Genomic DNA, 26412 nt, shown 5'->3' on the forward strand with positions numbered 1-26412 from the left:
GTGGTCTGTATAGGAAATAATGTAAGTGGATACCTATTTTGGGGTCCCAGTATGAAGAGTTTTGTATGTTGATGAACATACATATGAATGTACCTATACATGAAGGAGCATGTCACTGTGTGTTAACTAGATTGCTTCTTCCACCAAATAAAATATCATTTAATCTCATTTTGGAAAGTGAGCAAAATGCTTCATGCCTGTTTTAAAAAAAAAAAAAAAAAAAAAAAAAAAAAAAAAATCCCATTATTTAAATACGTAAAAAAAAAAAAAAACCACCACTGGACTAAAACAGAATTTGGTCCGATATAGAAAGCCACACACAGGGAGTTTGGTCCCAGAAGGGTAGCCTTAGTGGGATGTATTTAAGCACAAATCCCTTGTAAGATGATAAGTTATATACTGCGTCTATTTAATGGCAACGCAGTGAACATCTGTGTAATAAACAGGTTTGTTTTTTGTCACAAAGTCGAGAGAGTATATAGTCATATTCTCAACTGACTAAAAGCTGCATTTTCTTACGGTGATGAACTTAAAAGGCCATCTGTGCACAATAGGAAAAAAGGCTGATGGACCAAAAGGAGTTCCAGAACAGCTGGATCAAAAAGCCGTTACCATCTATAGTAATAAATGAGAGCTGGACCAGTACCTCAAACAAAAAGAACCTTGTACCTGCCTAAAAATAACTTTAAATTAATCAGAAGTGCACATAGTACCTGTAATGGAAGAAAAACAATGAAAGGTGTTAATGGGGCAAGTTTTACTTTTCATCACCAGGGGTTTAAAAATAAAATTTCAACAGGTGTCAGATTTATTTGTACTAGTGACCCAAGTATAACCTGTGTTTCGGCAGTACTAGCTGAACTAGTAATAGGTGCCCAAAGGAAAGTATGCTGGAAATTTAATAAAAATCAAATACAAGTAAGCCTGCCTTACTTGTACATTAAGTAGCGACATTTCTTGTGAAGGGTACCTTATTCTTAAGCAGCCAATGGAAGCTGTCACAGCAGTGCTCAACACCTCAATGAGTTTGCGACATGGCATGCAAACTGCATAAATGCACGGTGAAGCAAGTGGCGTGAGAGCGGCTTGCTGAGAACTGGACAAAAGAACACTGGAATTGTTTGAAAAAGCTCATAAATGTGAAACTAGAAGGCAGAAACTAGTCCTCTGTGCACAAACCAGCATCTTATGCTTGCTGTGCGCATGCACACACACACGTACACAGGCACATAATCAGTCAAGCATACCAAACCCCCCCCGACACACACACACACACACACACACACACACACACACACACACACACACACACACACACACTATAAGATACTGACACGTCCACCTTTATCTTAAGTCACCCGACTTTGAATGGCCAGAGGATGTACAACTGTCATATGTGTAATATACCATTTTAGTTGGACAGCAAGTTCTCAGTTTAAAAAAGGGGGGGAAAAAATTCAATGTGGTATGAGACAACCAAAATTACATATATACACACACACAGTACATAAGGTTTAACATTTACCGGTGACAAAAAGAGGCACAAAGTAAACAATATGATGTATGTACAAACAGGCATGGCGGCAATAGTTTGAGCTCCTTCAGCTTCCGGTCTTAAGTGATGTGTACTGTGGAAGGTGAAGCACAAAGCTGGAGAGAAGTTACAAGAGACCCTCTTCCTTCTCTTGGGTCTATGACTAGGCTGAGCGAAAGGTATTCCTCAGCAGGGATGGACAGGACAGCAGAAATGTCATTGTCACACTGCCATCGTTAGTGTGCCTCCGCTCAGTTCAGAGGCTCAGGCCCACCTATGGCTTTGAGGGGCTGATACGGTACTGCTGATGGTGTTCGACACGGTCAGCCCACATGCACATTCAGCAAGAATGCCCTCTCAAAGCAGATGGGTGTAGTTAGAAGGGCTACACTCAGGCTTTTCAATTCAGCATGAATATTTGAGTGATGCAGATCAGCTGTGATCATGGAATGTAAACATATACAAATGCATTTTTTTGGCAGATAGTGGAAATCTCTTTGGAGGTAGTGGGTATAAAAAGTACACAGCAACAGAAGGGGGCCAGTGATGGGGAAGAAGATCATCTAGGTGGGGGCTAAGTGCTCCTGGGGGTTAGTCCTGTAAGAGGCACTGCTGTGCTGCTGTGAGTGGTGAGCCGGGTGGATGTCTACCGTTGCATCACTCTCTTCTTCAGCCCCCACATCGCCGGCCCCTCTGGCCCTAGGAGCCTCAAGGAAAGTCACTGACAGCGGTGACATGACAGCAACAGGGGTCCCCTGTGCTGTCTCCTTTGCCCCTCGCCAAAAAGGTCGCCCTGAAGCATCTGAGAGCAGACAGGAAACCACAGACTGGATCATTCACACAGCGCAACCCAACCCAACAAAAACTGCAGTATGTCTCGGTACGAGCATAAAGAATGCAAAAAACAAACAAGTAAAAATTAGCTTTTTTTTCTGGGTTACTCTTCAAATCTTAGACATCCATCACAAGCAATGACCTGTCATCAATACAAGTGAAGCTCTTAATGAGTGTGATAAATGATCTCATATGGTGTGTATTGCTATTAATACCAGCATGACTGAGATGGCAGAAGAACCTATCATCACTCATCTTTCACAGAGAAGCCTGTTTACCGTTACCATGCTTGCCTCATTTACTATGGTGTCACTGACCAGGAGATTACACTGCCCATGCACAAACACAAGTAAATGTCAAGGTATAATCTGAAAGACCTTGAAGAGCCTTTTTACAGAAAGTCTGTAATTTATCAACACTGAGGGCACTTCAGACTGCAGAAGGGACAATCACCTTGTACACTGTTTGTGCTATACTGTAAAATCCCAGACAATCATGCAGACAGACAAGAGGGAGAGATGTGTGCTCTTACCACTGGGGTAAACTTGATGGGAGCTATGAGTGCTCAGCCGCCTTTCGTGGCTAGCAAGGAATATGGATGTATCCTGGTAGGTGAGGAGGCTCTCCAGGAGAGCCGTGTCCTCGTGCTGGGCGTGTCCGCCAACAGTAGCCAGGGTACCATCCAGGGGGTCATCTTCCGCCAAGTAGGCGTATGGACAGTATTCGCGGGTCCGGGAATAGATGTTGGCATTGTCATAGCAGTCTGAGCAGATGACCAGTGGGCCTGGCCCACCTGTGTCACAGAAGAATTCTAAGTGAGGCACGAGAAGAAAGGACTAACATTTATTCATTTCGGAGACCATTTTCTCCAAAGTGACTTACAATGATTGCTAGTATTATTTAGCTGACACCTCTATCCATGGTGACTTACAAAACAGGCTACACTGAAGTAAAAGTAAACACTCAAATCATTCACCCATCTATACACTAAGACTAAAGAAGCAGAGATCATATCATTATATTGAAGGAGACAGTATGACTGAAACAAACAGTTCCAGTTCTCTCAGAACTACTAAAGTCTTTCCAGCATTCAAGAAGGGTCTCAAAACTGTTCTCTTTTGGACTCACTTCCCTCCAAAACTGATATATCTACACATATTTGTATGTCCCTTCTATAGGTAGACACTGGAGTATGTTTGTTAGGGATACAGTAGTATTAAACAAGCTGCACCTTAATAATAGTGTGTTTGTATCAAAGCCCTTCATTTTTCCAATTAATTTTCTTTACCCTCAGTTGTACATGTCCCATTGGAGAAAATGTCAATGCATTAATGTAACTGTACATGTATAAATATGAAACAGTGCATATAATATATTACAAGCAGCCCCGTTTGGTCTCTGTAGGGGGGCAACATGTAACAAGACTGTTTAGGTCATCAGCAAGCAGATTCACCTGGTGGAGCCCCCACTAGTCCTTCATGAGATTCCCCAGGATGGAAGCTGCCACGACCAGTAAACAGAGAACCTGTTCGGTTCCCTTCTGAGACCACCTCATTGGTCATGTCTCCATAGCACACACCTGGGTAGCACAGCAGATTGCACATACAACAGTGAGTTCAACACCTTTTACTGAGGTATAGAGTATATTGACCAATCAGAGCAGCGTGAAGAGAGCGGTGTGGGGAAGGTACCTTCAGTGCCTTTGTGGACGTAACCATTAGACACAGGTGGCATGAGCTGCTGGTGGCTGCCTGCTTCAGAGTTACTGTAGCCCTCCTGGGGCTCTGATAAGGTACCCTGAGATGACAGGTAGCTGGGGATGTCTGGTGGCAGGTTCATCTCATCTGCAGCAGAGCAGAGGGAGAACCACATCAACACAATGCCAAACCCTCCTCTTTCATTGCCTGATAGAATTATATGCATGACAGTGCAAAAAGAACAGCCTGATCTTATTTTTTCCCCCCACTTATGATTAAACATGGTTTCATGTTAACAAGGCAGCTCTCATGTGACAAATATCCCCATAACAACAGTTTTTATACCAAGTAATTTGGCTGATCTCGCCTTATTATCATGCTAGCAACACTTCAAGGAAACACCACTGATCCTTAAGATCTTCATCAAGTAATTTTACTCATTTGTACACTTGGTTGTTCTTACTGGAGCTACAGACTAATTCAAGGACACCTTCCTCTCACCAGATATGAAGCCTGTGCATGTGATCAACATACTGCATATTGCTCAACTGTACCCTCCCCCCCACCCCACCCCACAATTGCGACACCTGAGCAGGCGTGCTTCCTGACCTGTATTGGTAATGCTGTAGTCCTCACTCTTCCTGCGCATGTGGTAGATGACAATAACCCACAGCAGTGACGTGCCCACCACACAGCACACCACAACAATGATGACGATGCCCACTGTGGTCCAGCCGTCTTCGTTATAGCTGCCTGATGTCTCACAGTTGGGCGATGGGGAGACGCTCAGGTAGATATGGCCACGTTCTGTGCCCAACGTGTTTGACATGATGCAGGTGTACTTGCCAGCGTCAGCAGGACCAGCATCCACAATGATCAGGAGCTGGTTGGCAGCAGCAAAGAAGTGGCGTTCTGTCAGCACCAGTGGCCCGTCGTCCTTCGTCCAGTTGAGGCGAGGCGCTGGGCTGCCACCTGCAATACACTGCAGCACAGCAGTTTCTCCTCGCGCCACCGTGCGGTCCTCCAGAGGCCGCACAAAGGAAGGGGTTTCTGGGAGGAGAGAGAGTAGGAGTTTGTGTCAGAAAGTACCCTACGATGGGCCACTACCAAAGCCAGGGTCCATTAGTAGCACTTGGCTCCTTTAGGGGTGGTTGCTCATCAAACTGGACAGAGCTTCAGGAAAATCAAAACCAGATGGACCTGGACTGTTGCCTATGAGCTGATCTAAGCTATAGTACAGTTAAAATCAAGGCTGTTGTGTTATGGCACGCACACACACACACACACACACACACACACACACACAGAAGCAGACACTAATAGCTGTCTATAGTGCTTCTATTTATTCTTTTGTATATACTTTTTAAATGTGATATTTATTTACTCCAGTATGATTCCAGTGTCTCTTTTACAAGCTTTTATCTATGATGCTATAGTCCTGTGCAATATCCTTTGGGATTAATAAAGTTCTTATATAGCTATTTATCTATGGTGAAATGGTACATTCATGATGGGAAATGAAGGCAGAATGGATTTTCCCAGCTGTTTATGTCAATTTAGAGGGCTTATTTTGTTATAAGGTACAGAAGGTGATAGAGGGCCTGTGTCACTCCTTGAACGATGGCTCTTGGGACAAACAGGCAAGTGGCTGGTCAGAGAGAGATGTCCAGCACTACAGAGATTGGAGGCATACTCACCAAGCACAGTGAGCGTGGCATTGGTCGATAAGCTACCAGCTGCGTTCTGTGCCGTACAGCTATATACACCCATGTCCTCTGTCTTGACGTTGGCGATGAAGAAAATATCGTCATCGGGCATGACGTGCATTCGGCGTTCACGTGCAGCAGGAAAATCTGTTCCCCCATCCTTCTGCCAGGCTATCTGGGGTGAAGGGTGGCCCTCAGCTGCGCACTCCAGGCGGGCCATTGCTCCAGTGCGGATGGTCAAGTCCATGGGCGTCTTCAAGAAGGAGGGCAACTCTGCAGGGAAGAAGCACAAAGGGGCTTTTCATAGGCCAGCTCATAAAGAACAGAAGTTCCTTTAGTCACTTTGCACTACGACCAGTGTTAGCAGAATTCACAAATCCCACAGGATTAAAAATGTACAGATCAGTTCAGTGTGTTCTATTGCACAGCTGATCTTTCTTATAGCAACATGTGCAGTCCAAGGACAACAGGAATACAATTCACTAGAGTACCTGGAGTCAGCACATAAGCTGCAGTGGAAAGTAAAACAAAGCATGTCAAGAAATTAATTACAAACAGCTGAGCTCATAAAATATTACAGTATCACAAAAGTTCAAGACAAAGGATCACATTAAATCATTAACAGCAGAAGTTAAATTAGCAAGACACTAAGGAAGTGGAGGTAAAAGTGGGGTAAAGCAGTCATTATGGCTTGTACTGGTATTTAATAATATTTCATTTATATATTAACCCACATTTATACTTGTATATTAAATATATTTGGAGAAAATAGTATGCCAGTATTGAAATTCTCCAAACCTAGAGTATTCAGAATACATAACTAAATAATGGTTTCTTTCATAATTACACAAACGGAGAGTGTGTTCTCTAAGCATCTTGATGCAGGCATACCAGGAAAAGAACTGCCAAGAGGGAATAATCATTTAATTATAGAGGAACACTGCGAACTCCTAAGCATAAGAAAACAGTCTGTGGACAAGAATATTCAAAGAATAAGTATGTTGGCAATATGTTAAACACAAATCTCAAACATCAGTGAGAATAAATAAATTTTTCTCTTAGCTGATATATTTGAACCAGTTATACTGTAGGGTATTCTTACTGTATCAGTTCAGGATAAGTACCTTGATAAAGTGTACAGCAGTGAGGAAGAGATTGAAACAAAGTTGAGGTAAAGCCTATGTCCTACTTAACTGACACCTTTGTCCAAGGTGACTGACATTACTAAGTTTGTATATTAAGTCACTTAATCCATCATTAAACATCATGCTAAACTGTACTACAGTTCAGCTACACTCAACTAATCACAAACAATTTTAGATTCCTCCTGAATACACCTGAATCCTTTGGAGTACATTAATCTGAAGCCTTTGGAATACATGAGGGAAAACCCCCCATGAACATGGGGAAAACATGACAACTCCACACAGACTGAATGGAGCTTGAACCCAGGTCCAGTCACACAGCCCAGAAGCTGTGTAGCACCAGTGTTACCTGCTGCACCACCACATGCCTCTTAAACATTGCTACATGCTTCCCCTACCAGTATTCACATCATTATTTTCACATTTCTTAATGGAAATGGAATCTGTTCCCTGAAAGTATAACCCAGCAGTTTCTGGGATCTGTGACCAGTCAAATTATGCCATAGGAAGATTGAGGGCCAGTGGGTTTTTCCACTGTGCACCTGCATACAATCTGAGTGGAAAAGTACATTGCTGATGTTTTGCAAGTTTAAAATATTTATTTAAAAAAAAAATGGCCAATAGAGACATTGTTTAAAACTGAAAATATCATCAGTGTTACTTCTCCAGAGATAAGGCTAACATGCTACCAAGCTATGACTGGACAGCATAACTCCAGAGAGAGCTATGGTGCTAAGTGCATGAAATTTCATGGAAAGGCTTCCTCACCATTGACAGTCAGTTTGGCCCGGTTTGAGTAGTTGGAGCCAAAATGATTTGTGACCACGCACTGGTAGCGGCCCTCATCTGTGAAGTTGACATTCAGCAGGTGGAGCAATGTAGTGTAGGTCAACTCCCCGTCCTGATAACGGGCCAGATTCTCGACCTGGGCACCATACAGCACCTCGCCATCCTTGCGCCAGGCTGTGGTCATTGGCGAGTCACTGCTGCTGGATGCATGGCAGCTCAGCGTCACATTGGAACCTCGCAGGGCCACTGAGGTCTCTGGGTGTGCTGTAATCTGTGGCTTTGGGAAGTCATCTAAAGGGAAGGTGGGAGGGGTATGACAGTCAACATCATGGTGCTACACCCAGCATCTTTTCTACCAGGGCCATCTCTTCACATGCTTGGTGTAACAATTTTGAAGGTGTACCTTCACACCTCAAGTGTTACCAACTCCACTTCTCAGAGCTGGTTCAATTAACACCTGATTTATACCTGGAACTGCATGTCAAGTGACTTTCTACCCAAACTCAGAAGTTGAAACGGTAAACAGCATCAAACCCTGATGCTGCGATCTCCCAAGCTCTGTACTAGTTGGATGGAACCCCTCCATCTCATAAGAAAAGACTTAGTTCCATTATCATTTATCATGGAATATCTGTGGCCATTTAAACTGTGGAACCACTACTTCTGTGGAGACCGCTTTGGTGTGGAAAAGACCACTCACCGCAAACAAGCTCCTCAGGGCTCAGCGACAAGATGCTGTGGCCCAGCAGACTTGCAGGGTGTGCACACACTGCAGTGACAGACTGCTCAAAATGGTGTTCCTTCAGCCACTGTGCCAGCCACTGCAGCTGGCAATCACACAACAGGCTGCTTGTGTTCATAAGCCTGGCAAATAACCACAAACACACACAAAATCAGGAAATCTTTATCAAACTCAATATGAAGATTAGGAATGAAATTCCTTGAATCCTTTATGAGTCACTTCAGAATTTAATATGACAGCATATAGTAAGCAGAGAATACGGTGGTTAAGAAAACTGCTTGGGAATAGATGTTTGCTAATTAAAATCCTTAAAAGCAAGTCTTTACCAAACATTTTTGGAGTAGGTACAGTCCTTCCTATGATACTTAAGTGACAAGAATTTAACCTTACAAGATGGTTCATTTAATATCCATACTGAGGCTTACGAGGCATCGTTTCACACTTACGAGGACTGTACGTGAATTTTACATACGTCCTTACAGATGAGTAATGTGTAATGAATCAGTATAAATGTATCACTTTTCTCCAAAGCAACTTACAATAATTACACCTGGGAGTAAATGTGGACATACAGGAAAAACAGTGTACGGTACAAGTATTTATCTGAATGCCTATGAATCTTTATATAACAAAGCTTAAATACTTTGCAGTCAAATCAACTGAATTTATCTAAATCACACTTTTTTCATTATAACCTGAAGGGCCTTCTATATTTTTCAATCAATGAACATGATGTTCTGGACTGCTGAAGGTTCAAAAAGAACTGTGGAGATCCACAATATTCACTTACAATCCTTTCAGCTTCACATGGGAAAAAGCCTCAGGGTGGATTGACATGATGCTGTTCTTGCTCAAGTCACTGTCAACAGCATACAAAAATAAATGAACATGATTAATGCAATGGGTGGTACTTGGAAACTATCAAAAATGACATTTCCTTTGTGTGGCCTGCCAGCATAGTTTTAATTTCTTTTTAAAATATGCCACAGCTATTGTGTATGCAAACACTAAACTGCCTTGTCAAATTATCATAATTACCACACATATGCGATAAAGGTTTTGCAGTACACTTTTTATGCAGCTTTTGTTTAAATGACATTTAAAATGTCACAAAAGAGATGCACAGGAAATACACTGCACTAAAATTAAACCCCTAGGTCAGTGCCAATGATCCACAACAATTTGAGAGTTATAGTGATCCAACACTTGAGTGGGCTCTATGAAAGGCATGAACAAGGTTAAATATTACGTTAACTAGAATCTGAAGGATGGGTTCACTCTGTAGGAAGTGGCTCTGCAAGATGGGTACTCACAGGTGTTCCAGTGCCTCCAACCCATCAAAGGCCTTTCTGGTGATCGACTTAATCTTGTTCCGCTGTAGCACCCTGGTTAAACACCACCAAACTGAGACGCAACTCTACAAGAACTAAAAAAATCCTTCATAGCAACATGGCATCTCCTTCCCTGCCCCAGTATGAATTCACTTCCAGCCCTGAACGGCTTCAGGGTGAGAAAGTGATACTACTTACCATGCCTGACTCATTAGCTATTAAACTACTGCATTGTTTAGCTAGAGACCCTGGTTCCAGTAACTACAAAAAAAAAAAAAAAAAAAAAAAAAAAAATGTACTCACAGATTGTTCAGCTTCTTCATCCCCACAAAAACTCCAACAGAATCCTCAATCGCCCAGGAGATCTCATTATTCCGAATATCCCTGAAACAGCCAACACACCCATAAAGCACACACCAGAGGGAGCAAGAGTTCCAAAACAAAAGTAGGGGAGGTACTTTGAGTTCCAAAAATTAGTGCTTTTCCCTTGGAAGTTTCCACTTAGAAACAGAGAGACAATGATCCCCACTCCTCCATATCAACAGGCAGTACAGCAGTTTCCGGGAACTTCTACCCAGCAGCACAATTAAGGAGGTAATTGAGAGTGCTATGTGGATTCCTCAGCCAGAACAGCTTTGTACTCCAGGGACTAGCAAGATGCACTGTTCCCCTCACTTATACTTTCGTGTTTCTTAAAAGTCTCCCGCATACACCCAACTACCTTTGGGACCTGAATGTCAGGGGAGAGTCACTGACCTCAAACCAACAAAACCCTCAGCAACCCAGGAACTTTGGAAAAAACCTAATTATTCCATTTGTGCTTGGCTGAATCCGGAGTGATTACTTTCCATGATTTCATTAAAAGGTTGTGCTGGGTTAATTAAGTTGCGCTGCCTGCTTGAAGCCCAGTTACTGCTCATTTTGGCATATTGCTAGGTAGCACTCTAATATCCCAGGCAGTGGGCATCATCCTCTGCTTGGGGTTAGTAAAGAAGGCCTTTATGGGGTCTTTGATGTGAACTTTCCCTACAACTCAGGAGCTGTGAACATGCCACAGAACCCCAAAAATTGCAAAGAATTACTTTGTAAGAAATGCTCAAATTAGGACTTAAATTATAAAGGGTGGCACAGTGATGCAGCAGGTAGAACTGTGAGTAGTTCTAGCAGGCAGTGTGAGAAGATGCAAATTCAGTCGGTTTTCTCTGGGTAATCCGGTTCCCTCTCACTGTCCAAAGATGCATCTTGGGTAAATTGATGGTTCTAAAATGTCCCGTGTGTGTGTTACATTGCTGTGGTGTATAGATGAGCCACTGATTATAGATAGTGTATCTAGCACTGTTACTCACCTTGGATGAAAAGGTATCCGCTAAATACTAGGTAGTAGTTGCTGTAAGTACAATATACTAAATAAATAAACCTATTAGTAAAATGTAGCTAAAACGTACACCATGATCTATGCACAGGTCCTTGATGTTATGTGCCAGGCAGCATGTTCTTCAGAACTAAAACAGCCAAAAAAACCCATACAAACAATGAAAATTGCTAAATACAGTACAAAATTCATTATTTTTAAGGTGGATTGAAATCCTGCACATATTGCAGACCTTCAGGTCCAGGCTGTGAGACTGAAAATTGTATCTCACACCTGTGAATGACCAACTGCTAAATAAGCAGTGCTAGGAATAGCTCCTTTACTTATAGTACAGCCTGCATTAGACATCATGCAGCCACAACCCCTCCACATTTTGTCACTCCTTGGGTCAGTAAAAAAATTGGAAGAAGAGAAGCAGCCCTCACAGGGTATGTAGGTTGACAAGCCCCCCGAAGACTCCCTCTCCCAGGTGGCTAATTGAATTTTCACCCAGGTTTAGGGTCTCCAGTAAACCCAGCCCGGAGAATGCGGTCTCCTCCAGCCGTGTCAGGTGGTTGTATGACAAGTCCCTGGAAGCAAGGCACCAGGTTAAGCAGAGCATACAAATTCCCTACTAAAAGGTCCATTGTAAAACATGGAATGTGGAACATTACAGGAAAAAGCAGCATATAAGTATAATATAGCATAACAGCAAAACTATAAACATTTGGAAACAACGGATAAAGACTAACCAGTGAAGGAAAACTTACAACGCACAGATGTAGGAATAAGGACTACTCACAGTTCCTCCAGCTTCTGGCAGAATTCCCAGGCATCAGTTCGCACTGAGGAGATTGTGTTCTGGCTGACCCGGAGAACCCGTAACGTCCGCAGCCCATACAACCATCCCTTGTTGACCTCTGTCAGGTTGTTGTGCTCCAGCTCACTGTATACAAAGGGGAACACACCAATGTCACTGGTGCCAGAACCTCATTAGATGTCCCTAAAGTGGTTACTTCCCATTTTTGTTTGTAGACACACATTAAAATTTCATGATCCTGTTCACAGACAAGATATTTTGTGAAATGAACCACAAATGTAATGTTGAGATTAAAAAACACATTATATTGAGACAAAAGTAATTTCAGAAGCAAACACTGTCAGAAAAAACTAACACCTGACCTGTAACTTGCTGCTCCAATGAAGACAAAATTGCTCAGAAATAAGTTATCAAAACACACTAAGATAATGAACACATATCGTTTTCAGAATCAGATTTAGTTGCCAGTGGATTTGGATGTCTTCTAAAAGCTATGACACCTAAGGCTATACCAGCAGCCACTGTACCAGTTAACCACAATGACTCAACCCTTTTGATATTGAAAAATGATTTATCACAAAGGCACATTAAAAACAAAAGTGGACAATTACTAGCCTAACACATTAAAATGGGTCCTTCTACCAAAAGAGGTGCTGGACTCCTGTATGAAAACACATTTCATGAGGTGGTAAGGAAACACTTGTGTGCTACCAGTGCCCTGTCTACACAGATGATCAGCATCACAACTTAAGTGTGATTACCATTAATGGCGAATAAGCCAATGACCAAACCTCTGCTGTCAGCAGCAAGACCGTTTAGCCCACTAAACACATTCTCTTTTGCTAAGTACAAAGGAAAAACAATAGATGTTTGGTTGATGGTGAGTATCTTGTTTCATTTCCTTCATTCATACCTTTTTATAAGCAATCATGTTGCTTTTAGAAATCAGTCATGCACCATGGTTGCACTTTCGTTCTATTAAAATACTCACCATTCAGTTTCACTTTGATTGTCATTACGGTTTATTTCAAAAACCTGTAGCAGTTTTCAGTCCCACTACATTTTTTCCAAAAGTAGCCAACCCATTTATGTGTTTGACTCATGCGCCACCGCATTTGTACTCTTGATTATATCTAAATATTTACCAGTCAATAGAGACTCAGTTTTTATTTTTCTATAATTATTAATTTGTAAACATTTATCTTGAACAACTTGTTTCACTTGGCCCACACGTCTTGTTTTTTTGGTTATTTGCATAATCCCCCCCCAAGTTCCATCTCATTCTCTGGGTGAAACAAGACACTCACAGTTCCTCCATGTTGTTGAGTCCAAAGAAGGCTCCATCCATAAGCTTGGTGATACCATTGCGCTGCATCTTCAGCAGCCTCAGGGAGTCCAGGCCCTTGAACGTCAGGCTGTCCACTACCTTAATCTTGTTGCGCTTTAATTCCCTGGAAGGTTCCACAGCTCTATATCAATTTTCCCAAGAAGGCTGACATTTCATCATTTGGTTATAATAGCTGAAACAAAGCCCAAAACTTCACTTACAGGAACTGAAGCTGGGGGAGCTTGAAAACTTTGTTGGGTAGAAATACGATGCGGTTCCTGTTAAGCTTCAGGCCAACCAGGGTGCTGGAGATGTTATCAAAACACCCGGGTTCCAGCGTACTGACCTTATTGTTGCTCAGGTTCCTGATAGACACAAGATAAGTCAAATGACAAAAATGTGATTCCATGCCATTTTTGTACAACAAAAAACAAAACTGTAAATAAAAACGACTTGTTCATTTCATTTTTTCTAAGAACACTAACAGTGGTTAAATATTTGATCTCTACTGCAAGAGGGGAATGCTTAACATAGTGCCAAACTGCAACACATACAAGAATTTCAGCTGCAATGGAGGAAAAGCGCCAGTCCGGATCTCGCTGATGGAGTTAGAGCTGAGGTCCAGGGATTCCAGGGAGATGTAGGGGTGCAGCTGTTCCGTGATGAGCTCAGAGATCCGGTTGTGAACCCTGGGGATGTGGAGAGATGAGGGAGAAGGGGGAGGGACTAATCAGCACTGGAGTGAGATATAACATCTGCTATGATAAGCTGGACTGCAGTTTCATTTGGCCAGCAACAGACTAATCATTAAGCCTAAAAAATTATTTTAGTATTTGTCAGAATGTATTAGAGGACAAAAATGAAACCATAAAAACAAAACATACATTATATTGAGTCTGACCACAGGGTCACAGAGTGGAATCCAAATTTTAAGAGTAGAATGTTGGTCCTGCAATTAAGTTCTACGTATAAATCAATAGCTGTATCCATTTGGCTAAGGAACTGAGGAAAAAACTAAGTCTGTGTCATACAGATTGTCAATTATTTTAAATTACTGCAGTAACTTAATACTATTTGCCCTTATACCTTTCTTCATTGTGCCTTATGCTGTGTCACTGTGTGAAAAGAGTGCTTTATAAAAATAAATTGAACTGAATAACCTCATACTGCAATAAACATCTAAAACAGAGTGCTGCACTGCTTTATTCCATAACTAATGTAGAACACAGTACACTAATATGGAAATAAAGTCAGCCCTCATATAATGGGGTACCATACAATGGGAGGGCAGTACAGTTTTTCCATAGAATGAGCTTAATTATTATTAGAATAGTATTTTTGCACATTAGAGTCATTCTACTTCCATACACATTCTACATGGCATCTTAACATAATGACAACAGACAGTACAACCACAAAGATGCGCAGTCAACCCCATAACACAAGTTTCATCGTCAGTTACTGGTTCAGCACAGTCACTGAAAACAACAAAATAAACATAGAATAGATATGATTTCAAACCTCTAATTAACCTTGTTAGGATAGAAATGTGTGTACTTCCAGTTCAATGACCATGCCAAAATGGCACACCTAACTAACAGAACCTCTGAAAAGAGCAGTCAACATGCTTCGGTTACTTAATGCTGCCACATCATTTTTCCCCAAAAAGTGCACTGAAATGGCATATACTGTATTTGAGCTGGGCCATATGAACAGACAATAATTAGACAAGAACTGTTTAATAATTGTACTAACAGGATTTTTTTTTGCTCGTTATTTAAGACTATGATCACAAGACTGCTTGAAACCTGATGTTTTTAAGCTGATGAATTGGATCTTTAGTAAGGACTTTTTACACATAGCTTTAGTATTCTGAAAACTGATGAAAGCATCTTGTTAGCCAGTTTAGCTACTTATGCTTTAGGTAAGTTGATAAATGTGTTTTTTTTTTGTGCAACTGTCAGCATCCTACCCAGCAGGGTAACAAAACAGAGCGGGTAGCTTATTATTCAGTACAACAGCATTTTTATCTACTTATGTGCCCATTTAACTTTGTCATGGGTAATTTATTAACTGCCAACTATGTTTTTAACTCATCAAAACATACAGGCATTATACTTCTTACATAAGCACAACTACTGTACATACATTCTACCCTACTGACAATTGGAATCAATCACATCAATTATAGTAATTCCAACTAAAATAGCACATTTAACACTACTTTTTGGGAATAAACAGTATAAATATATAAATATTCACTTAATATAAAACAGTTTTATAACACGAATTGCCTTACACCATCATCTCACAATCAGTCTCCATGCAGTTAAAGACAGTGATCTTGTGATCTTATAGTAAATGTCCACCCATCTAATGCTAACCACTGCCAGTCCTGAGCAGGGTCACTGAAGCCTATCCCATAAGCGTTGGGTCTAAGGCAGAGGGGGCATACACCCTGGGCAGGATGCCAGCCTATTGTAGGGTGGCCACACACACATTTTACCCATCCATTCACACACAAAGGGCAATTTAACATCATCAATTCACCTGAACTGCATCCCTTTGAAATGTGGGAGGAAACCCACTCAGACATGGGGAGAAGACACAAACTCAAAACAGACTGAACGGTAAACGAAGCCACGCTGTCTCGCAGCACTCAGGTGCTGTACTATTTGCTGCACCACCCTTGTAACAAACATCCATGAACATAAACAAGTTCACCAATCATTAAGCACGTTAAACATGACGACCTAAAGAAAGATGTTAATGCAAGTACTAGTTTAACTGATTCTACTACTTATATAAAATTTTAAAGTAAAGAAAAAAAAAATACAGGAATTTCTTGAAACTGGCAATGAAAAATTGTTGAATTGCTGTCTTATTCTTAGTATGAAAAGGTAAATAAAAGAGAAGGAAGTAAGGAAGAACCGCATAAGAAATAACACCAGAAGAAATAAATAAAATAATTTTTCATATGGCGGAAAGAAACTAACTGCACTTAAGAATCACAAGTCTGCATTTATGTCTCTCTTTCTGTTAATGTAATGCACACATTGTATTTTCTGAGATGTATGTCGCTCTAAAGAAAAGCATCTACTAAATGAATAAATGTCAATGTACAATAAAGCCAGCTATGATACTGAACTTGCCCCTGAACGTTCTACTTCAGGACTGAAAAATACTTCTGTAGTCATGTGTCACAGTCCAAAACTGACAGCCCAAAATCATTCGCTGTCCTATACAATTCATGGTGAAAGTTTCAATAATTTGGATTATTGGAAGTGATCAAATTTAATTTTTGTTACAAATTTTGTAAAATATTTTGGTGTCTTGCATAAAAATAGCTTGTATTTTGACATTTTAATTTTTGGTGACTAATTCCCCCCATAACAAATAATGGTAATTCAACCCTCTCACAACAGGAATTCATACAACTACAGTGATTTATGGAAGAAATTAACCCAGTCACATGAGAGACTGATATACATTTTGTTCGTGATGTCCCTCTATAGGGTGAACATAAAGATAAAAAATTTCTTATAAACACACCGCTGTGTTACAAGGTACAGAAAGAACAAAAAACAAGAAGTTAGCTATAATGTTACAGGAGCTCAACGGGGGCGTGGTGGCGCAGTGGGTTGGACCAGGTCCTGCTTTCTGGTGGGTCTGGGGTTCGAGTCCCACTTGGGGTGCCTTGCGGCGGACTGGCGTCCCGTTCTGGGTGTGTCCCCTCCCCCTCCGGCCTTACGCCCTGAGTTGCCCCCCCGCGACCCCATATGGGACAAGCGGTTCAGAAAATGTGTGTGTGTGTTACAGGAGCTCACTCCCACAGTATTACCTGAGTGACAATATTAAATAAATAAATATGCAAATGATGATGATACTATGACCATAATGCTACCCTTCATAGCTGTCACCTTACTCTTGTAATGTCAGCCTGCAAGTACCTTTTTGACCACTATCAGCTCTTAATAAAATGACTTATTTGGCTCCAGTTTCATACAGGAAAAACTAGAGAGAAACAACTGGTCCATTCAAAGACTTGCTATTTTTGAGCTTCAAACCCACTTGTGCATTTCATTCAAACCCCACACTTAGCAAGTTCACCTCTGTGGATTGTGGTGGTTCTCAGATGGGTGTGTGATGAATATTCCACTGGAAGAGTGCAAGTTTCAGAGAAACTGCAGACAAGCATTTTAAAGGGGAAAATGTAGCTATTACAATTGTCCATATATTACTATAATTGTCCATACCACACATACAACTAATTCTGACACTATGCTTTCACAGTATCAAAGAACTACTATATCTGACTTGATCTGCTATTCTGAAGACTGTTTCAGCACTCTGTACTCTCACAAATAGCACCTCAAAGGATCTGTGGTATGTTGGAAATGAAAAAGCCTAAGGAAATTAATCAGGTGTATGCAAAGCTCATTAAAAATTGCTATTTAGTATTTTGTCTACTCTGTGTGAAACATAGCCAAATTTACTTTGATTATCTTGTGCCAACAGATTATGGGCTAATTAACAGCCACTTCACCAAATTTAACAATATTTAATTGCATGTAGTATATTAGTATTGGTGCAAAACAACAAATTAGGAATTCAAATAATCAAGTACTCACTTTCCATTAAGATGTTCTGGGGAGGGGAAGGAAGGGGAAAAAAAAAGTTCTCCACCACAACTATATTCTGACAAAAGTATGTCAGTCTAGCAGAAGAGTAGCACAGAAAACTACTTGTAAAAACTCATATTTCCCTCAAAAAGCCTTTCTCTTCACAGAACTTAAACATATCCTAGGTGAGTGACAAAAATTACACTAAAAATAATGGATATAAATGTTACTTAAATGATAAATGCCTGATAATTGGAAAATACAAAATTTTGAAGACTTACAAGGAAAGAACAGTGATGTTGGCAGTGACGTCTCCCAGGAATGGAATAGTTGTCAATTCATTGTAGTTCATATTGCTAAAGAGAGGAGAAATGCTATATCAGTGATAAAGTTAACAGTTATGTGAAAGAACAATTTCATCACTGTTAATACATCTGAACATTTTGCAATCCTTCACAATTTGGCATATTTAACTCAGGGCCCAAGAAATAATTCAATTTTACATTTAGATGAAGAGGAGTGGAAAGTCTTTCAACACAGATCTTAAAGAACAATTGCATACAACTGCAACTCCCTCATCCAGGGACTCCATCACTTTCGGGCACATATCATCAACTTTCGCCCGTTAATGGTTGATACTTTTTGGTTACACATTTACATTAATAATTCAGAGTCCCAAATCACTAACAGCTTAGGGTGTTGCTACTGCAGTTGGCTGAAACCACAGTGTGATGATATTGATGTCTTAACCCATTACAGTGAAGTCATAACTAAAGCGACCAGCGATGCAATTCCTTCCCTCACTCCTGACAGATGTTCTACTCCGCTCTAAGAACTTGTAGAGGCGTTTCACTAAAAGTTCTAGACCTAAACAGCAGGAAAAAAAAAAAGCACACAAGTTGATGCGCATTCACTCTGGATAAACTTCTGTAACTTTCCTGGAGTGATTACCTGAATAATAGTACAATTACAAAATTTTGCATAGCGTTACTTTGTAAAACAGGGATTATTCTGATTTTATAATATCACCACACACCAACCACCACATTAAACCACAAATGGTAAAGACAGCAAGATTCAGCTAATCTCTGAAAACATTTACGCTGAAACTTTGGCAACCTTTTTTTTTTTTTTTTTTTAAATAGCTTTGCCAATAAAAACAGAAAACTAGAGCATTAAACATTTTTAAAAACCTACAGAAATCATCATCGTGAGCAAAATTCATAGTCATCCCCAAGATACACACATTCAATTTACAAAAATTTGCATTTACAAAGGATGTTATTTAATATCACTTTCACATTTCTGGAAAAATTTTTGCAATTACGAGAAGCATCGGGGGCAGCAGTAACTATGAACTGAAAAACAGAGTATTGTTCCTGTATGCTTATGGGTGAGGCACCTCAACCGCGGTGCGCCAGGAGGTCATCTAAGTAGTTAGTGTAAGAACGTATCTGGTCAGCATCTCTCTGCTTACTCTTCCGTTTGTACTGTTATTTTTATAACTAGTTCACCATGGCTATGCCAATTGTAAAAATAATTAAAAAAAGTGCAAACTTCTACACGAACACACGCACATGCCCTCTCAATCTCCCTGTCACACACACTCTACAATTTAGTCTCCAGTTCACCTGAACCATGTCTTTGGAAGGAAAACACTGTAAACATGGGCAGAGCTTGCAAAATCCCCAGAGAACAAGTGGGAACTCAACTCACGAATTATGCAGCCCAGGCACTGAGAGACATCAGGTCCGTTCGTCGAAGGAGTGTGAATTCATTTGCGTCGTTTTCATACATTCCATTTATCTTTACCGTTTTGTTTTCAGCTGTCAGAGCTGAATCAATGTGTAAACACTGAATATTGTGGGTATGTTATTTGTCAGTGTTTAAGCATACGGTGTGTAGGATCTTTAAAAAAAAAAAAAAACTAGCGTGTGTAGACAGACATGGACTGTTACGCTAATCCTTCATTAATTATGCTATAGTATTAGTACTATAGCGTATGATGTAAGTGAAGAAATGGGATTTGGTGGTATTTTATCATAAGTGTGCCACTGTTAGGGGCTTGGGAACTATTGCAATTGAAACTAATGGCAATTATACCTTCAAGGGATGAAAATTCACATTGCAAAGGGTTATTCTGGAACACATGAGCTTTATAAAGTGGGGGAAGACTGTACTTTTTGTCTTTTTATTAGGCAGAAAGCATTTGCATAAAATCGAAGAGCTGAAACCTGCACAGATGAAGGCAATGTAACCGGCAAGGTGCAGGCCATAAAAGTGATGAATATATATAACAGGGCCTCATATAATGTATACGCTGTAAGAACTCAGTTCTGAACTGTATAACTAAATCCCTTTTATCAGTTTGACAGATGCTTACACTGTATTTGCACATTATTATATGAAGCTAAAACTGGGGACATGGCCCTTCCAGAAGTCAGCTAAAGCAAAAACCTAAAAAAATCATTACTGTTCTCACTCTGCACTTCTGCTCATAAATCTATCCACACTTGACTGGAATTTTCCCAAGAGTTTATTCTGAGGATTATGTTGACCTGGGGGGGGGACAGCAATTTTAAGTATTTAAGGGTACTAGTCAGCCACACAACAACAGCCGAATGCACAGCAACAGAGAAAGTCAATGAACTGAAGTTAGACCAAATCTTACATACTGAGATTTCTAGCACTGACAGTTGATGTATCAATGTACTTGTTTACAATTTGTGTTATTCACTCTAAGAGTATCGTTTCATTCTTTGATTACTACAACGCCGCACACAAAACAAAGCCCTCCTCATAATATAACCTGGGCTGGCTGGGGTTTTACACAGCAGACACAGACCGATTCCCATTCGGACTAAGCACCAGTGCCTGTTGGCTCGAATCCCACTCCCCTCTGTGTGTAGCACCACTGGCATTGACCGAGGGGCGTTCCCTAAATCGATACAGCAAGAAGAACACCTGACAACAAAGCAAAGGTGTCAGGTAAACAAGCCGTGTATCATTTTATTTATTTATTATAAGACAGCCACACTTAGTTAGTTAGTACTTACACGTTTGTGACCCATCCGGGCGGGTCCTGTGGGGCCGCCGACGTCGACATCCTCCTCCGGCTACAGTCCAACCGTCCCACCAAGTCCGGGTCCGAGGGAGGGGTACAGGAGCAGGGCGCCGGACAGGGAGTCGCAGCCACGGGAGCTGGGAGCCACAGGAGGAGAAGCGGCAACAGCAGCAGCAACGGCGGCGGCGGGAAGAGCAGCGCTGAACGCGGCAGGGGGACGGGCCGCCCGGCCGCCATCTTGAATCTCAACACGTCTCAAAACTGTTTTCGCTGTCGGTACCATAAGCAACACAGATTCACATAAGCTTCTTCCCCCGCAAACTTGGCTCGCGCCTTGGGGATATCAGTCGAGCTTTAAACCAGATGAAGTGTCATTGCGAGAGAAAAGCCCGGCCCGTCTTCCAGCTCGACACAGATTAAGCATAGCATCCCAACGAAGTTTGCACCGCTCCTTCTAGTACTACTACTAGCGCGCGCTCTCCGCCTCCCCGTCTCGAGCGCTCCAGACTCTTCTTGTCCAGGCACCTGGGAAAAGCGCGTTCTCGCAGCTGAATGGGTCCTTCGCGCGGCCTCCGGGCTCTCCCCTCTCCATTTAATTTTAACACGTAGTCATGACCTGAGGAAACCAATGAGGAATTTTACCGACAAGACTACACTTTTCGCTCGGTTGCGGGGGGGGGGGTGGAAACAAAGCGCCTTCCCTCACTGACACGGGATACCTCTCCAGCGAAAGCCCGCCTCCTTGAAGATGTTTACCGCTCGGCAAATGGTCATTCAGAGGATCAATCACAACAGGGTCTTACGACGATTGGCTAAAAGGGATGCGACGATCTGTCGGAAACAGGCAATTAAAAGGGATTCTGGATTGGCCTGGGAACTAATCACTCAAGAGTGTTTGCGACAGGGAGTCGCAGCCACGGGAACGGAAATGTGGATGGAAGTTCGTTTCTGTCGTGCGCGTTCACGTACACCATGCATGGTACCGAAATGGTACAGTACCCACCAGGTCATCATCATCATCATCATCTTTGACAGTTAATTCAGTTTAGTATTACTATTAGTGGCTGCTGTTACTGTAAGTAGGTCTAGTATTAGGGTAAGACTGATACGTATAGAACCAAACAAAATAAATCAATTTTCTGCTTCAAACATTATAATACACTGTATTATAATATTAATAACTATATACAGTCAGTGTTGGGATAATTTGCCTGATTTTTATTAGTGAAACTATGATTCAGATGACAGCAGTTAGTCAATATAATAATTTCAATAATATCAATATAGCCTGAGTGACGCTGTGTGTGTTTTGTGGAATGCAGCTGAGAAAAGTATAACTGTCTATAATAATAGAGCATATAATTTTTGGTGTCAAATCTGTGAAGTGCGACACCATTACTATAGTTAATACCCAATAAGAAGTTATAAAATGTAAACCGACGGACGGGTTCTACTCTCCGGCTTTGTCCCAAAGGATGTTGGATTTTGGCACGAATTTTGTCTGGATTTTGGCTCCACCTGCTGGAAGAAATTAGCACTACACAGTTTACAACAGAAACGCGTTATCGCAGAACTAACCATAGCTTTTTAATATCATCAGTTGGTTTTATAATGATTTACTCATGTAAAAAGCAGGGAACTTTTACTGTTTCAGTTGGGGGATATCTAAGTACCTGGGGGTCCACCTGGTAAACAGGCTGGACAGGTCCTCTTGAAGAAAGGACAGGGTGGCCTTTACCTTCTGAGGAGGTTCAGGTCCTTTGGATTGTGCAGAACTCTTTTGGAGATGTTCTACAGGTTGTTTACCAGTGGTATAATGTTTTTTTTTTTGTTTGCTGTACCATTACCATAAAGGATGCCAGTGGAATCACGCACACACACACTTTCTGAACTGCTTGTCCCATACAGGGTCGCGGGGAACTGGAGCCTAACCCAGGGTGTAAGGCTGGAGGTGGAGGGGACACACCCAGGACGGGACGCCAGTCCATTGCAAGGCACCCTAAGTGGGATTCAAATCCCAGACCCACCGGAGAGCAGGACCCGGTCCAACCCACTGCGCCACGGCACCCCCCACGCTAGTGGAATCAACGAGTTAATAATTTTTGTTGAGATTTTTTTTTTTTTTTTTTTTAACAGATCAGAATGGATCTCCAGCCCACCAAGGGTGTCTGGTTCAACAAACTGTCCAACTCGACAGGAATAAATTTCTCCATTCATCATTTCTGGTAATTAAAATCTTTAATCAAGAAATTAATTAATCCTAAAAACTTCCATTTAAATAATAAAATTTAAAATAAAACAATAAAAATCAATAAGACCAGCTAATATAAAGGCCGCGTGGCAGAACCTTTAAAACACTGAAAACATACCCCACGGTTTAAAACCATACGTAATAAATAATTAAAAGGAAACTTACCCGGTAACATTCACCCTCAAGAGGGGCAGTCCTCTGGCCTGTTCCCAGGGTGTTACCATACACCTTACCTACCGTTTTTGGGTTATTCCCTTTTCCCAACACGTCTCCCCTATTGTTGTTTTAGTGGGATAGATGAATGATAAAATACATACACAGAATTAGAGCACAACATGCACCCACACAACAAACTAATCTACACTACACTGAACTAAATGTAATAAATAAATAAATAACAAGAAATAAACGATTAATACAAACACACCACACATGTAGTCATTTATTGGTGAATACTTAAAAGTGCAATAAGTGCTATAAAATTTTAAAATGCTGCAACTTAAATTAAATGTGCCATAAAAGATTAGAAACCCTACACATAACATACCACAAAACACAACGCTTACATTCACCAAAAATAGGGGTTACGGTGTTACTTACCCCAGGATGGAGGATCTGCCACAAACCTGTGGGGTCACAGCCAAAAGAGGCCCTTCCATCTCTCTTTGGCTTCTGAGTAACCCCATTGAGTGACATCTTTCTCTATCCTACACGTTAGGTCAGCCCGGATTTTATGATACGCACCGTGGACGGCCAAGTCGACCCGTCTGGACCAGCTGGGTTCACCCTGCAAATCCCCAACAGTCCACCTCAATGGGCACGCGGGGTGTCCGCTAGCCTTGTCTCCAACATTGTTCCGCAAGATTTCAAGTTCACAAAATTATTTTAATTCAGTTCAATTCTTGAGATAAAACTGCCTCAAACTATTTCTGAAATTGACTCTGAACTATGACCCTGCATTGGACAGTTACTGATAATATGTGAATGTCTTATATGTGAAACACACATCGTCTCAACCGCTTGTCCCATATGGGGTTGCGGGGAGCCGGAGCCTAACCCAGCAACACAGGGCACAAGGCTGGAGGGGGAGGGGACACACCCAGGACAGGACGCCAGTCCGTCACAAGGCACCCCAAGCGGGACTCGAACCCCAGACCCACTGGAGAGCAGGACTCGGTCCAATCCGCTACACCACTGCACCCCCTCTTTGCCATCTATTGCATTTATAATAGAAAATTTAATAAGTAATAGTGAACAAGAGAGGGGGGTGTGGTGGCGGAGCAGGTTTGTCCTGTACCTGCTCCTTGGTGGGTCTGGGGTTCGAGTCCCACTTGGGTTGCCTTGCAACAGACTGGCATCCTGTCCTGGGTGTGTCCCCTCCCCCTCCAGTCTTACGCCCTGTGTTGCTGGGTTAGGCTCCAGCTTGCTGTGACCCCTGCTTGGGATAAGCAGCTTTAGTCAATGTGTGTGTGTAATGAACAAGACACTTCAAGTGGTGAAATTCAGAAATAATGTGTATATAAAGCAAAACAGCCTTTAGAATTTTGGAGGAAACATTCTTTTGAGTGTTCCACAGCTACAAAGGTCACAATGAAATGCAAAACAATTGTAAATGATCCATCTCAGACTTCACACTTGTCACATCCACGCCCACAACGCAACCGACAGCACCCGATGATGCTCCTGCATCTGATTGATCACTCACCCTTTAAAAGACCCTCCTCAGTCCCCATACCTTTGTGGAGTCTCATCAGGGACAACCGCCCTTCTTCGTGACGCTTCACTCACACGCTTCGCTAGCTCTTGGTTCACGTTCTCCGGTTTTTGACTCCTTGCTTCATTTCCCGACCATGTCCACAGATCCTCGTTCCTGTCCTGTTCGCCACTCGACCGACCCTTCGCTAAATCCCCTGACCTTGCTCATGGATCTTCGCTCTGACCCTGACCGCCGATCGACCGACCCATCGCCTGTCCCCGACACCGAGAACTTGCCTCATTCCTCAACTCCGGACGAATGACGCTGCACTTGGGTCCAGGTGTCCCGGCTCCCTGTGTTCCGCGTGACAACACTGAGTGTTTCTTACTTTGCAAAGTGGATTCTGCAGTCACTAAAAGAATTTAATCTTGAAAGACCACTCAAACCTAAAAGAACAAGGGAATCACATTTTCATAACCTTGCAGCCATTGTTTGTGTTGACTGGAGAAATACAGCACAAGGGCCTAGCTTCCATGCTTTGCACTGAAGGGAAATACATTTATATGACTTTTGGTGCTTGCATAAGCATTCAACCCCCACACATTAATATTTAGTAGAGCCTCCTTTTATGGCAGTAACAGCTTTAAGTCTAATGCAGCTTTGCACACTGCTGAGGAGTGATTTTGTCCCATTCTTCATGGCAGATTTTCTGCAGATCATTCAGGTTGGTTGGATGGTGCATGCCAAAGATTCTCAATGAGATTGACTAGACTGTTGTAGGACATTCAGTTTATTTTTGTTTCTGAGCTATTCCAGTGTTCCTTTAGCCTTGGGATCAAGGTCTAGCTGGATGGTCAACCTCCTCCCTTGCCTCATTTTCTGAGGCAACTCGAACAGGTTCTCTTCCACTGCTTCTCTGGATTTAGTTCCATCCATCCTTCCCTCAATCTTAAGAAGATTCCTAGTCACTGAAGTTGAAAAGCATCCCCACAACACTATGCTGCTACCATTCTACTTCATTGCAGGAATGATGTTTGAGGCATGGGTAGTGTTGGGTTTGCACCATACATAGCAATTTGAATTTTGGCCAGAAAGTTCCATTTTGGTTTTATCTGACCACAACACCTTTTCCCACATCCTAGCTGGGTCCTTCTCGTGTACTGTGGTGACCTCCAGACTTACCTTTTTCGAATATTTTTGAGTAACAACTTTCTTGCCGCCCTCCCAAATAGGCCAGTATTACAGAGAGCTCTCGATATTGTAGACTTATGCACATGTACCCCAGTTTCAGCAACTGACTTCGGTCGTTCCTCCAGAGTGATGGCTGGTGTCTTTGTTCCTTCCCTTAGAAGTGTACATCTGGCTTCGGTACTAAGTTTTGACAGCCTTCTTTATACAGCAAGTGGGTAGTGTGATACATATTCCATTCCCTGATGAGGGATACAATAGCCTTGGGATATTCAAGCACTTTGATTTTTTTTGGACCCCTTTCCTGACTTACGA

The 26412-nt window shown here is 41.8% G+C and overlaps 1 protein-coding gene across 2 annotated transcripts; it reads right to left on the reverse strand.

The window, feature by feature from the left end:
- Window positions 1-231: 231 nt before the first annotated feature.
- Window positions 232-21628, reverse strand: lrig2 (leucine-rich repeats and immunoglobulin-like domains 2). 2 transcript variants are annotated; one of them, XM_018760734.2, is made up of 18 exons: window positions 20955-21628; window positions 18180-18254; window positions 13831-13965; window positions 13498-13641; window positions 13257-13400; window positions 11932-12075; window positions 11576-11719; window positions 10082-10162; window positions 9761-9832; window positions 9238-9306; window positions 8406-8569; window positions 7685-7996; window positions 5763-6044; window positions 4675-5115; window positions 4060-4212; window positions 3822-3947; window positions 2901-3161; window positions 232-2336 (listed from the first exon to the last, which is right to left on the reverse strand). In XM_018760734.2, exons 1-18 carry the CDS (start codon window positions 21197-21199, stop codon window positions 2098-2100), a joined length of 3231 nt encoding a protein of 1076 aa, XP_018616250.1. In that variant the 5' UTR covers window positions 21200-21628; the 3' UTR covers window positions 232-2097. The 2 variants fall into 2 exon arrangements, with proteins under 2 accessions (XP_018616250.1, XP_018616249.1); XM_018760733.2 differs by having other exon boundaries at window positions 2901-3179.
- Window positions 21629-26412: the final 4784 nt, after the last annotated feature.

This window comes from Scleropages formosus, chromosome 19, assembly GCF_900964775.1.
Source record: "Scleropages formosus chromosome 19, fSclFor1.1, whole genome shotgun sequence".
NCBI classification, from domain to species: Eukaryota; Metazoa; Chordata; class Actinopteri; order Osteoglossiformes; family Osteoglossidae; genus Scleropages; species Scleropages formosus.

What these genes read in the sequence shown, in the direction of transcription:
- lrig2 (XM_018760733.2), bottom strand. Translation starts at nt 21,199, where the DNA reads ATGGCGGCCGGGCGGCCCGTCCCCCTGCCGCGTTCAGCGCTGCTCTTC. An exon ending in CATGTGAAGCTGAAAGGATT is followed by an intron (nt 8,570 to 9,237) that starts GTAAGTGAATAT and finishes GTTATTTGCCAG; the next exon opens with GCTTATGAACACAAGCAGCC. An exon ending in CGTCCACAAAGGCACTGAAG is followed by an intron (nt 3,948 to 4,059) that starts GTACCTTCCCCA and finishes TGTGCTACCCAG; the next exon opens with GTGTGTGCTATGGAGACATG.